We start from the raw sequence: 12,166 nt of genomic DNA, 5'->3' as shown, positions 1-12,166 counted from the left end.
CCGTTTTATATCAACTTGTTGCTCAAAAGTTGCCAAGGAAGGCAGAAGTTGCCCTAGGTTGCTGGTACTACAAAAAGTTGCTCAAAACGCAAAAAGTTGCTCAAACTGAGTTGCCGAGCACAATCGATTTATGCCTACTATGGGGACGAGAATGACTCGAGGCTTGTCCGCTCGTATATTGGGCTCGCACGCTACTTTCGCGTTCGTCCCCACGGATTTTAGCAAAAGAGAGATTGTTCGTATCCTCGGATGGAAAGGGGCAATGTGAAATCGGGTCAATCCTTTTTTGATTGATCAATTATATTTGCTCTAATTTGGTGCTGTTGTTCATGGTGAACAATGATGCATATAATATATAAAGATAATAACATGAATAAAAAAATCGGTCTAAAAAAGTATAAAAGGCAAATAACAAGGAAGCTCCGCTTTTAGGCTTGCCTAAATCTATATATTAGGTCTATTAGGGTTTATGGAATGCATGGGCAATATTATCGCGCAAACGAAAGAAAATGAGAAAGGGCAACGAAAGAGGCTTGTGAGCGGGAGATAGCGTGTGAAAGTTTGTTGGATTATTTCCTTCCGTCCACAAGACTTTGTAAGGATCTAGACAGCCTGGGAAAAACAAGGTGACGTACAAACGAACTGTTCAAGCAAAAGTTCCCAGTTTTATTTCAATAACAGCAACCCATGATATCACGGTATATCCGCTACAACTTCAGGTAGTGAAATAACTAAATTCCTAACATGCCGAGTCGACTCATGACTAAGTAACCTAGGTAACCGTGATCTGTCCCATGTGACGTCGGTTGGAGAAGTTGTTATTGCGCGTGCTCATATAACAGTACTCCCCAGGCTTCTTGATGCGGAAGCACGGCGGGTTGCAGGAGGCTGGGGCGTTGTTCAGCTGAGCCTGCAGGTTATTAGCGTTACCACTGGGACCACTGAAGCATCCTGTGTTCAGGTGAAGGTTCAACTTCTCAGCATTGAAAACGTCATCCTGGTCAACCACCTCAAGAGGTAAGCTGGAACAAGCTTTTGGTTTGAGAGAGCTGCATCCTTCCTTTACCCAACACACGTTTGTTCTGTCTGAGCCTAAAAAAAATTGGAGAAAAGATGATTAGTTGACATCCCTTATGGGTTTCTGTTGACATCTAGAGGACATTTGAAAATTTGTTTCCCGATTGGACCTCAGGCGGGCGACTGAGCCTGTGGTTTTCGATGTTTGTTAAGAGGGTTTCTAACTCAGACCACTTAATTTCTGCAAGTCTGATTCATGCTCAGCTTTGAGACCATTTAATGAAGCGATACTGAGTGTTTCTGCGGCTAAATAGAACGTTGAGAAATCAAGAATCCAGGGTCGGGTATGCAGACCGTTAGTAGGTACTCTTGCATAGCAACAAATGTAACACGAACATGAACTTGTGCTTGGCATGTCAAAATTAGCCAGGGAAGAGGGAGTGGAAGGGGCGGGGGGGGGGGGGGGGCAGGTAGAGGCAGGGATGGTCATCGTACCTTTTAGGGGTGTTTTAAAAACTCCGACGGGGGTTCACGTCACTTTGATTTGAAAGTGTTTCCCTTGCCAAAGTCCAAGCAAGAATTGGATAAGTCGGCCAAGGATAATCTTATCAAATAGGTTGTGGCAAATAATTAAAAAGAAAAAAAAAAGGTTTTAAAATAAAAGAACACTTACGCGCTTGTCCTTCTCCAGCATTATCTGGGTTATTGTTTGAACCTGAAGACAAAAACATGAAGACAAAACGTTGCTAACTGAATCCATATCGCTATATAGAGCAGTTTTCAATTGAGTGTCGTAAAACCAAATCTAAAGTAATCACTCTAGCCAATCTGACAAAGAACACAGACAATCCAGTGGACCAATCAAAACTCAAAGCGAATACATGTAGCCGGCACGAAGAGCGGGAAAACGTGCCCAAGCAAGTCACGATTGTTTTGGTTTTTCTTCAGGTTGGCTGAGAAATTAAGGTATCACGGAAGGAAAATTGGCATTTTCGTTCCAAGTGAAATTGTGAGCAAACTATCCGTGTTAACCCCAATAAAGTATATATTTTCTGAAAGCTTATTGAATAAAGATTTTGTTTTAATCATATAGACCATAATACGCAACGTCAGCAGTTTGTTTGCAATTATGATGTTGCGCAACATTAGGCTTATTTGAGAACACATTTATGTGTGAGCCTAAACTTTTATGTGGAATTTGATCTACATATATTGGTCTAAAAAACGAAAAACGGTGTCTCAGATTTTTCTTTTCTTGCTCCATTAATTTTTTATGAGTTTTTAATCCTAAAGAAGCCCTAAAAACGTCATTTTAAAGTTTAAAAATTTATAAAAAATTAATGGAGCAAGAAAAGAAAAATCTGAGACACCGCTTTTTAGACCAATATATGTAGATCAAATTCCACATAAAAGTTTAGGCTCTCACATAAATGTGTTCTCAAATAAGCCTAATGTTGCGCAACATCATAATCGCAAACAAACTGCTGACGTTGCTTATTATGGTCTATATGATTAAAACAAAATTCAAAATTACAATCTTTATTCAATAAGCTTTCAGAAAATATATACTTTATTGGGGTTGACATGGATAGTTTGCTCACAATTTCACTTGTAACGAAAATGCCAATTTTCCTTCCGTGATACCTTTAAAAAGTGGCGCGAGAGTTTTAAACCAATCACTGAGCGCAGTAATGCAAACTAATGCAAACGCGAATTACTTTCGACATTCAAGTGAAAACTGCTCTAACGTTCCTTCCAATTGCAAACAAGAACAAGTATGAGAGTGATAAATGATCGTCGCAGTGAATTTCCAATTTAAGCAATTGAAAATGGTCTTCTTTGAAACGCCTTTTTTTGAATGTTATTTATACGGAGGTGGGATCAATTTTTTTGAGTTAAAGATCAAGAAAAGAAATGATTGAACCAACAACAGGAAAAAAATATTCCTAATCTCAAAAACAATAGCAGCAGCTACACTAGGAGACCGGTAGATTTTAAAATCTTACGAGAGGTACAACACCAATAAAACGAAACAACATTGCCCTCTTCCGGGAAGCTTGATTCTACGACTCTGTAGAGCTAGCTTGTATTGTTATATGTTATATTCTGTTAAAACATAATGCTGTATATAAAAACCTTGTCAGTAAGAGTCTATATTAGTGGACAGTTCTGTCAGCTTGTGACACAAGGTTTGTTTCGAGTTTGCTCGATATTTCGTAGTTTCAGAATTTTTTTTAGCACTGTGTTAAAATATCGCCAGGCGTATGCTGTCACTTAGACTTGCTCCAAGTCGCTCGTGATCGTCGCTCGTTAGATTCGCAGGCGACCGCTGGATACGGAAACGGAGGGCGCGCGCGGACATGTGAAACAAAATGGCGGAGGATCGTGACGGAACAAGCGACTTGTCTCACCTGCAGCGCGCCAATGATGCATATTTTCGCGGCAATAAACGTCAGCTAGAATCGATTTCCTGCAAGTGACACAAGTCGCTCGTTCCGAGCCATTCCTCGGCCATGCCCGGCAAGTGTCATTTGTTTTCCTTGGCGCGCGCGTTCACAGAAATGAATCCCGCGCGAACTCTCACGCGCGATTTCAAAGGCGATTTTACTCAAGTGGTTTTTCGCGCTTGATTTCAAAGCGATTTTATTTAAGTAACTATAGATGCAAAGAAAAAACGAGCGACTTGGGGCAAGTCTAGCTGTCACTGTGATATAGAGTGCCACAGACTCACCAGACCAGGCGAAGCACAGGACATCATTTGTAGTAACTGAGATGCGTTCAGGAGTGAAGCGATATTCCATGGCTGGATAAGTCTGTACAATGTTTCCTCTCTTTCCCATTCCCCCGATGTAAATGACTTTGGAATTCTTGAATCGGTTAGGCAGCAAGCTTCTTGGCTTCAAGTAGAACACGTGAGTTCTGTCCTGGAATGTACGAGCCAGTTGAGCTGTGTTCAATGCCAGTTGAAGCTTAGTTTTACCATCCATGGCCAGTGTTGTTGGGTCGTTCTTTACACTGACAAAGCAATTATTTAAGGAAGCTCTCATTAATTCAGACGTTACAGCTATATCAGTATATAAAAGCGACATCTACAATGAAAAAGTTAGCTCTCTCTCTCAATCTGCCTAATATCTTGTCTTTATAGTTTTATCTTGATTGAAACATTTGCCTAACGAGTGAATTTTTCAAGTTTGCGAATGGTCCCTTATCTTCTCTAATCTTAACAGCCCCATTTCATTCTTGCATTGTTAATGATAACCTATCTGGTGTTTTTCTATCTCATTCAAATATAATTGAGGTTTGCTTTAATTTGAAGATACTGTGCATCGCAAAAAAAAACATTTAAGAGATTGTGACATAAATACTCTGTAAAAGTGAGTTTCAATAGTACAGGATCCTTCCAGTATTATATTTTTATGACCTTCTACTGATGTACTATTGTCTTTAGTTAGTTCTTACACAAACATTAATGTTCATTAATAATAAAAAAATTAACATTAACATTTAATTGACGACTCTCCAAATAGGATATTCAGGATCAAATACTCAAACAGTGCGCAGGTGAGGGGAGGAAAATAACCAGAAAAGAGCTACTTCACTCCTTAAAGCTAAATAAACTGACATCTCTGTTAATTAACGAGAGTTCAAGGACATCTTTTTGCTTCTTGTCTCAGTTCAATTGCACATATCACAATAAAGGTGATTTTTTGACACTTACGCATTGTTATCTGAGGCATCAAAACTCCTTGGTGCATCGTCTGTTGTAATGTTGTATCTGTGAACAAAGTAACCAACGAGGTTTACTAAGGAGGAAGTAAGGTATACTTTTTTATGCATGCAGAAATGACGTTAATTCGATCTACATATGTACATGCAGTGTTTTGCGTTAACTGAACTAAAATGCCGAAACCAGTAGAGAAACGTTTAATAACTTGATAGTATAACGCTTTCAGGTAAACAGCAGTGGGAAAAAGATCTTGATCCTCAGTTCGAATTCTCTAAACGCTGCAAGTTTAGAATCGATGTCATCTCTAACAGTAATAATTCTAGCAAGTCTTTTGTATGAGCTACCAGCCTTTCCTTTGGCAAGATAACTCTCCATCTCCCTAAAGATTTTCTTATCGTTATTCAGTCAATGCGAGAAGAGTGTTAATACATAATCGTGTCAGTTGAAACATTCAAACAACGCTCATCTGTGATATGAATGATCCCAGACTGCACTCACCTTATTCTCAACACGCATCGCTGAATGGTGTTGGAGGGAAAGTAAGGAATCTTCCATGTGTACGAGGAGAACTTGCCTTCCATGTTCATTCCATTATGATTGACAACAGTGGAAGGTGCGTAGATTACCTCAGGTGGGTCTGCTACGACAAGATCTTCTTCGATCCCTTCTGTACCCTGTGTTATTAGATGAGGCTCGTACGCCACGCCTTTGACCGTCTGAAATTTGTTGGCACATGCGCTCTCTGAGTTATCCGAGAGCTTTTCTTTAAAGTGTGTTGTCACTTTTCTCCAGCTTCCTTGGCCTTTTTCACACGATTCCTTGGTGATGAAGCTGGCCACACATTTCGCAGCTGGCCTGCTGCGAGGAGGGATTCTTGGACAAGCTTGTTGTTTATCGAGACCATTGTTCATGTTGCATAACCCTTGAATTAAATGATATCGTATCAGTGAGTTTCTGCGTACTGGACTACCGAGTTACAGCGTCTTTTGTCTTTTGTAGCATGGGAGGAGCGGTGGCCTTATGGTTAGTGCGCCGGACTCCGGATCGAGCGGTCTGGGTTCGAGCCCTGGCCGGGGTCACTGTGTTGTGTTCTTGGGCAAGACACTTTACTCTCATAGTGCCTTTCTCCACCCGGGTGTTTAAATGGGTACCGACGAAATAATGCCGGGAGGGTACCCCGCGATGGACGAGCATCCCATTTAGGGGGGAATATACATATTCCTAGCCGCTTAATGCTACGGAAATCGGGATAGGCTCCGGCAGTATGGGTCCCATGGCTCGAGGCTTCCCCTTTTTTGTCTTTTGTGGGATATTTGAGTGATACACGAAACCCGCGCGTGAACGAGTGGAACAAATACTCGCGTGGAACAAATACCCACGTGGAAACTCGAGACAAGGCTGGAAAGAAAGATGGACAACTCTCTCTGACTCCTTCCTCGTCTCGAGAGTCCACTCGGGGCACGCGAGGGTACCAGTCTCTATGATCCACGCAAAATGCCCGTCCACCTAACGTTTCATTGACTATTAAATTCTAATCAAAACTTACACTTTTCGGAGTGTTCAGAACTCTTCACATGTTTCTTCATCAATTTCTCTGTATCTTTGTTACTGACCATGATAGCAATGTCCTTCCAAGGGGTGGGTCCCCAGTAAGGATAGTAATCGCGCTCCTCTGGTACTTCTAAGCCCCTCCTGTTACCGTTTGCATTCTGTCTTGTGTACTGCGTTGTGTCTCCCTTCAGGTTTTGATCAGCGGTGAACAAACCTATGTGATGGTTGTATAACAGTTACACGGCTACAAGCTTGACATTTTTTTAAACACCATTGTATTACTATGACGTGCCTTGGGTCTGTTTACTACATTTGTTTTGTTAATCTTCCTACAGCTTATTTCTAGAACAACAGCTTACGCCCTTTTGATTTTTCTAGGAAAAATGTTTCTAACAAAGAGTGGAGTTCTGGGCCAGGTTGTTCGAAAGCCGATACTGACACTAGTCTACGAAGAATTGAAAGTTGATCGTGGTTTTTTCTCTTGTATACAAGTGTTTTTTATTGCTTATGTTTTGTGGAGTTTGAGATAAGTCGATGTCTAAATGTGGAGGACAGAAAAAAACAAAATAAAACCTCACTAAAAAAGTACAGCACTGTATTAAAAAGAAATCAATTTTTTTGCAAATTTTGCAATCCCTAGCCTGTAACCGCATGAAGGGGCATCAGACATTCAGACCTGTTCTAAAGAAAATAGCTAAGCCTTTCAGTAAGACACTACCTCCCTAGAACCTCTATTTTCATTCGCCCGCTGTAAACACTACCTCTATTGTTATTCAGGGCTAGGGGAATTGTTGTCACCTGTTATCTATTGTTTTAAGAACCAATGAATTAACTCGTTCCGAGAGGTAGTGGGCGACCCAAGACTTTGGAAGACGAAATGCCACGCACAAAGACAGTTTCATACAAATATAACAGTGACTGTTTCTGCACTTCTAATCACTGAAGGGTGTGCTTGTTTTTTGTTTGAGTTTAATTTCGATTGTGGTCAATAAAGATCTGGTCTGAGAACATGCTGTTTTTGGCTAGATTTACAAGAGTTATTAATGAACCTCGAAACCTTCTCCCTTTCCAACGTGAAATCGCACCCTATATATCTTACCTTTGTTTCGTTCTCTTCGCATGTAAGCGTTGTAGTATTCCTTGGGCTCGTGCAGTCCGCGATCTTTTCTAATCGTCCTATCCTCTCGATCGTTTAACCTGAATGTCTGTGTGTTGCGGTTTCCTCCATTACGAATGGTATGCAGCAGAAAGTCTTTATTGATATCTGTCACTTTACCACTTGGATAAGCCTGACACATGTACTGTAAGATAACTTGTGTTTCCACTCTGTCGTCTGTCTTTGGGCCGGTCCCGTGTTGATTTGTCCACATGATTTCCAGTTCAGTTTTGGCGTCTTTCTCACAGCCGCTCATGAAAAATTCCTTTGGATTAAAACGTAAGGGGTTTACAGAAATGTTTCGTTCGCTTTTGTTTTGTGTTCAATTTATTGTGAATGAGCTCTCTAATTGACTAAGAACTCGTTTTTGAACCAATAACTGAGAAATACATGCTTTCTAGCGTTTTTTCTGCTTTTGGCGCCAGCTTTACTTCGAGCTGTATCAGTTGTTGTGGATTGCTAGATCTAATTGCCTCGATTTCAGTTTACATTAAGGCCTGGTAAAACAGTAAAAAATTTGAATTCTTTCAATTTGTCTTGCAACATTAAAACTGAACTAACAATATTCCATATGACGAATGTATTCTTGCTATTTATAGGCACAGAAAAGTGTAAACTAAGTTAAATGTCATACCAGAGGGCGTTGCCTTTTTTCCTGTATGTTTTCTCCTGGATTGTTGCTGCCACTGTCTCCCACGTTGTACCCGGCTTTACTATTGTTCTATGGAATAGCCATGAATAGTCACAGTCTTAATTAATAGGACTTAGAAGTTCTGTAGGCATTGTGATTCTGTCATTTGAATGATTAAATTTGAGGGCAATGTCTGACTGAGGTCCTTTAAATTAAACGGATTATAGGGATTTTCTAGTTTTCGTAGGGGCTGAGAAATGATGAGAGATGAAAAGTACATAAGCGCGCGGAGCCTGGGGAGAATCGAAACTAAAATGCGTGGGGGACACCGCGTCGCCTTTCCCGTCGTCCCCCGCGCTCTCCCTATTTTTCATTTTTCGTTTTTTTTTTTCACCTTCCCCCACGGAGCCTCTGCGGAGGAGAGAGACCCTTGAGAGCGTAAAATGGGGGTAATTTTAACCATCACAGAGCTGCGCTGTAACCAAGTCGTGAGGTTGTAAATTTAAACGTACCTGAGAGTCGAAGAGTCTGTTGGCATTTCTCACATTGGCCTGGTTCCCGTTCAGTCTGTTGTTGCTTCCATGCGGGAAATGTAGGTAGATGTCCGCCGCACAGAGATAAAACAGAGTCGACAACAAGAAGCCCAAGGCAAATATGGCCTTCATATTTCTATGGAGAAAATACTCGTCAACTGATACACCTTATTCGATGGTTTAACATATGATACGCGCGGATATTTTGCGAGTTGAGCGAAGGCTGGTTTTCACTAGCGACGCAAACATATGCGCATGCACAAGCGCAAGGATAACAGCTCTTATTTCACCATGAAAACGGCTTCGACGCAAGCAAAAACACAATCACATTGGATTTTAATGCTTGTGCTTGAGCTTGCCGCAAGCACAAGCAGAAAGGTCAATTTTTTTCCTTTTCTCGTGCTTGCGCTTGTGCTTGCGTCGCTAGTAAAAACCAGGCTTAAGAGCAACGAGCACGGATTTTTCTAATCATCGGAAAGGTCGAATCTTCTAATAAAGAATAGTAGCAAAACCAAATTTGACTGCATGCGAGCGAGCAACCTTCCTTATTTCTTCGAATTTCACAGAAGTGGCGAGCCAAACCATTTTCAACGGTAAAGCGGCGACTTATCGACGGAGACTAATTATATAAACGCGGTGCTGAGAACGAAATTTGCATGTGAATTACTCGTTGTTTCAAGTGCTGCGGACGGAGTGGAAACAAGAAAGCGCTATTGTTCGGGTTAAAGCAAGAAAAACGACGCTTCCAAAAAATGCACGGAAGCTTGTATACTTATTGTGGTCAACTTACGGTTAAAATAAATTAAAACGTCGACCGTTTTTTTAACTCTATAAAAGGATCTAAGAATGCTTAATTCTGGTCACTAATTGCATATGCTTGAACAGGTCAATAGAACACTTTGAATACCAATTATACGAGACTCTACTTGGCTATTATACAAATCGTGCATCATCATTTCCCGATCCAGAACCATGGTTTAGTTTCTAAATTCAGTGTAAGCCGTCAAGAGATCAAATAAGTATATGAAAGTTTCGATCTTTATCTCAAGTCCCTATATCGATCGATACTCTTAAAAAGATAACAACTCTAAAATTTGGGTACTCAGTTAAGAATCAAACTGCTTCGATCCGGTTCAATAAAATGTTGATATCATTTCCAGGGCGATTTTATTCCAACTCGATCTTGATCGATCGATCTCATCCGTTTTTTTTAACACAATACTGATAAAAAAAAACTGATAAAAAAAACTTAAATTGCTGTTAAAGAGAAACGTCGAAAGCTAAGAATACTCACGTGTTTTGATTGGGTCCCTTGCTCTTCAAATTCTGCAATCGTAGATCTTAAATTTAACCCTTACGTCCTCTTCTATACCTTGGTAAAGTAAATTATTTGTGCCACGTTTTATCTAACCCGATACTGTTTGTTCCGAGCATAACAAAAACGGAGAATGATTTCTTTCGAATTCGTTACCAATCTGAGAAAACGGTCAGCTGAGTAAATGATCATTTCAATTGAAATGTATCGACACTGGACAGTGAGTAAACTTTAAACAGTTACAAGTGTAATGCCTATTCTAGCATCACTTTGTTTTGTATAGATACAAGAGCAGTCTGTTCAAACAGGCTGTGGTTACAATGCAAATGAATAAAGTTAAGGATTTAAGACTGATTTCGTTTTTATTTTGTAATGCCTATTCTAGCATCATTTTGTTTTGTATAGATACAAGAGCAGTCTGTTCAAACAGGCTGTGGTTACAATGCAAATGAATAAAGTTAACGATTTAAGATTTCGTTTTTAAAATTATATAGCAATAGAAAGAGTACCTAAAGTGAGAAGTGAGCAACAAGTCAGGAAATTTTCGTATTTTAGGCTGTTTTAGTCCGAAAGACTCGCGCCTGGTAATTGTATTTTTTACTCTTATTTAAAAAAGAAAGCTGTTTCAATAAAAGGTTTTGTCTATCAACTAGTTTATTTAAGTTCTTTATTTAAGCAAAATTTTTTCAACAAAGCTGTACGGTATTTTTGGCCCGGCAAAATGTAAATTCTTTGTTGTGCCGAAAGTTTGTACAGAGGTTTAAATGTAAGAAAGACTTTTTCATAATTTACAATACCGAAGAAAAATATTTATTATCAGTTCTATTGAGAATTAATTCGGCACTGTTCCGTTAACAATGCCAGGTTGGAAGCCTTTTAATAACTTGCAGGTCAGCTTAATACATGGGCTTACATTTAATTAGTAGAACATTTTGTTTTCGTCTTACTACAGTTGTTTTTGTTAAGGGAGAAACTTCAACTCTTCGAAACTCTTCTCATGCTAAAATGAACTGATCAACGTATTTTGAGAGCGCTCGGAGCATAGAAAAAATTAAAATGTTGGGCAAAATGTTGACACTTATTAGAAACTTGTTATAAAATAATTTGTCTTGTAAATTTGTTGTAACGTGGATGTTTAATTTTACAAGAAGATTTTCCTCGTACTTTGTCCTGAAGCGTCGCAAAACTATTCGGCAGCCATTTTCTGATGTTTCAACTTGCAGCTTAGTTCCAGTACCTCGTTCGCACAGTAAAATAAATTCTACATTAAACAGGGGCGTGTTAGATGATATGGTTGTTAGTTGAAATTGCCAAAATGTCAATTTAACGGAACTTTCAGTCAGTACGTTTTCGCGGAGGAACAATTCTGCCCGTTCTTTGTCCTGCCACAATCACAGTTCAGATTTAAAAGTAGGCGTGAGACTTTTCTGCAAAGAAACTTGCCATGTGTTATTTATTTTTCTACGAATACGACAGAAAGCTACAGAGTTGATTAAAAGTCACAAATTAAAAAGTGACATTTCAACCGTTATTCGATACAAAAAAAAACAATATTTATCGCCAGTTCTATTGAAAATTAATTTGTACTGTTCCCTTTACAATAGCCTAAGATCTTTTTAACCCCCCTTATTTTATCAGATGTACAGTTCTCGCGCTTTTCTCAGTAAGACACTACATGTACCTCTAACCACGCCTTCCACATCATTGCGCCTTCCACATCATTTTAAGGCGATGTTTCGAAATTTGCAATATACGTCAAGTTGTTATTGTTACACCTCTGCAATGTTTTGCACAACACATTAGAAAAATCGCTGCATCGATCGTTGTCGCAATCAATTCGAAAAGAAGAACTGAATTTTACATCGCACAACGCTTTCATTACCGAAAAACATTGCAAGGCATGTCAATTTCAGGAATACACTAGGCAATTGCAAGGTTTTCCTACAATTTATGTCGCAACAAAATTGCGAGACATATTGCAAAAAAATTGTGACTGTCAGAAGAATTAATTCACAAGAACAACACAGGCAATACAACATGTAACAGGATGTTTAACAACTTGAGTTTTCGCAAGATAGCTGTCGGTTTCTTATTTCTTGGAAGTGAAGAAACTTGTTTCACGGTGTAACCAGCGATTAAGCTGCGTGCTCGCTACGAGTTCCTCACCAAACACTACGAGTTCTTGGTCATTGAAAAGGTAAAAACGTTATCTACCTGACCAATCCCGTTGGACAAG

At 39.6% G+C, this 12,166-nt stretch overlaps 1 protein-coding gene across 1 annotated transcript; it reads right to left on the bottom strand.

Moving 5' to 3' along the window:
- Window positions 1-645: 645 nt before the first annotated feature.
- On the bottom strand, window positions 646-10,105 carry LOC144643194 (protein DD3-3-like). Its single transcript, XM_078502377.1, has 10 exons — window positions 9,910-10,105; window positions 8,595-8,751; window positions 8,086-8,172; window positions 7,395-7,716; window positions 6,291-6,509; window positions 5,243-5,666; window positions 4,736-4,792; window positions 3,749-4,032; window positions 1,691-1,732; window positions 646-1,092 (listed from the first exon to the last, which is right to left on the bottom strand). Exons 2-10 carry the CDS (start codon window positions 8,745-8,747, stop codon window positions 773-775), a joined length of 1,908 nt encoding a protein of 635 aa, XP_078358503.1. The 5' UTR covers window positions 8,748-8,751; window positions 9,910-10,105; the 3' UTR covers window positions 646-772.
- Window positions 10,106-12,166: the final 2,061 nt, after the last annotated feature.

Source organism: Oculina patagonica, chromosome 2 (assembly GCF_052425735.1).
Source record: "Oculina patagonica isolate OP01 chromosome 2, crgOcupat, whole genome shotgun sequence".
Classification (NCBI taxonomy): domain Eukaryota; kingdom Metazoa; phylum Cnidaria; class Anthozoa; order Scleractinia; family Oculinidae; genus Oculina; species Oculina patagonica.
Note: the sequence above shows the minus strand (reverse complement) of the source record. Positions and strands in the feature narration are given on the sequence as shown.

What these genes read in the sequence shown, in the direction of transcription:
- LOC144643194 (XM_078502377.1), bottom strand. Translation starts at nt 8,747, where the DNA reads ATGAAGGCCATATTTGCCTTGGGCTTCTTGTTGTCGACTCTGTTTTAT. An exon ending in TTCTGAACACTCCGAAAAGT is followed by an intron (nt 5,667 to 6,290) that starts GTAAGTTTTGAT and finishes ATTTAATTCAAG; the next exon opens with GGTTATGCAACATGAACAAT. An exon ending in TGCTGGAGAAGGACAAGCGC is followed by an intron (nt 1,093 to 1,690) that starts GTAAGTGTTCTT and finishes AATTTTTTTTAG; the next exon opens with GCTCAGACAGAACAAACGTG.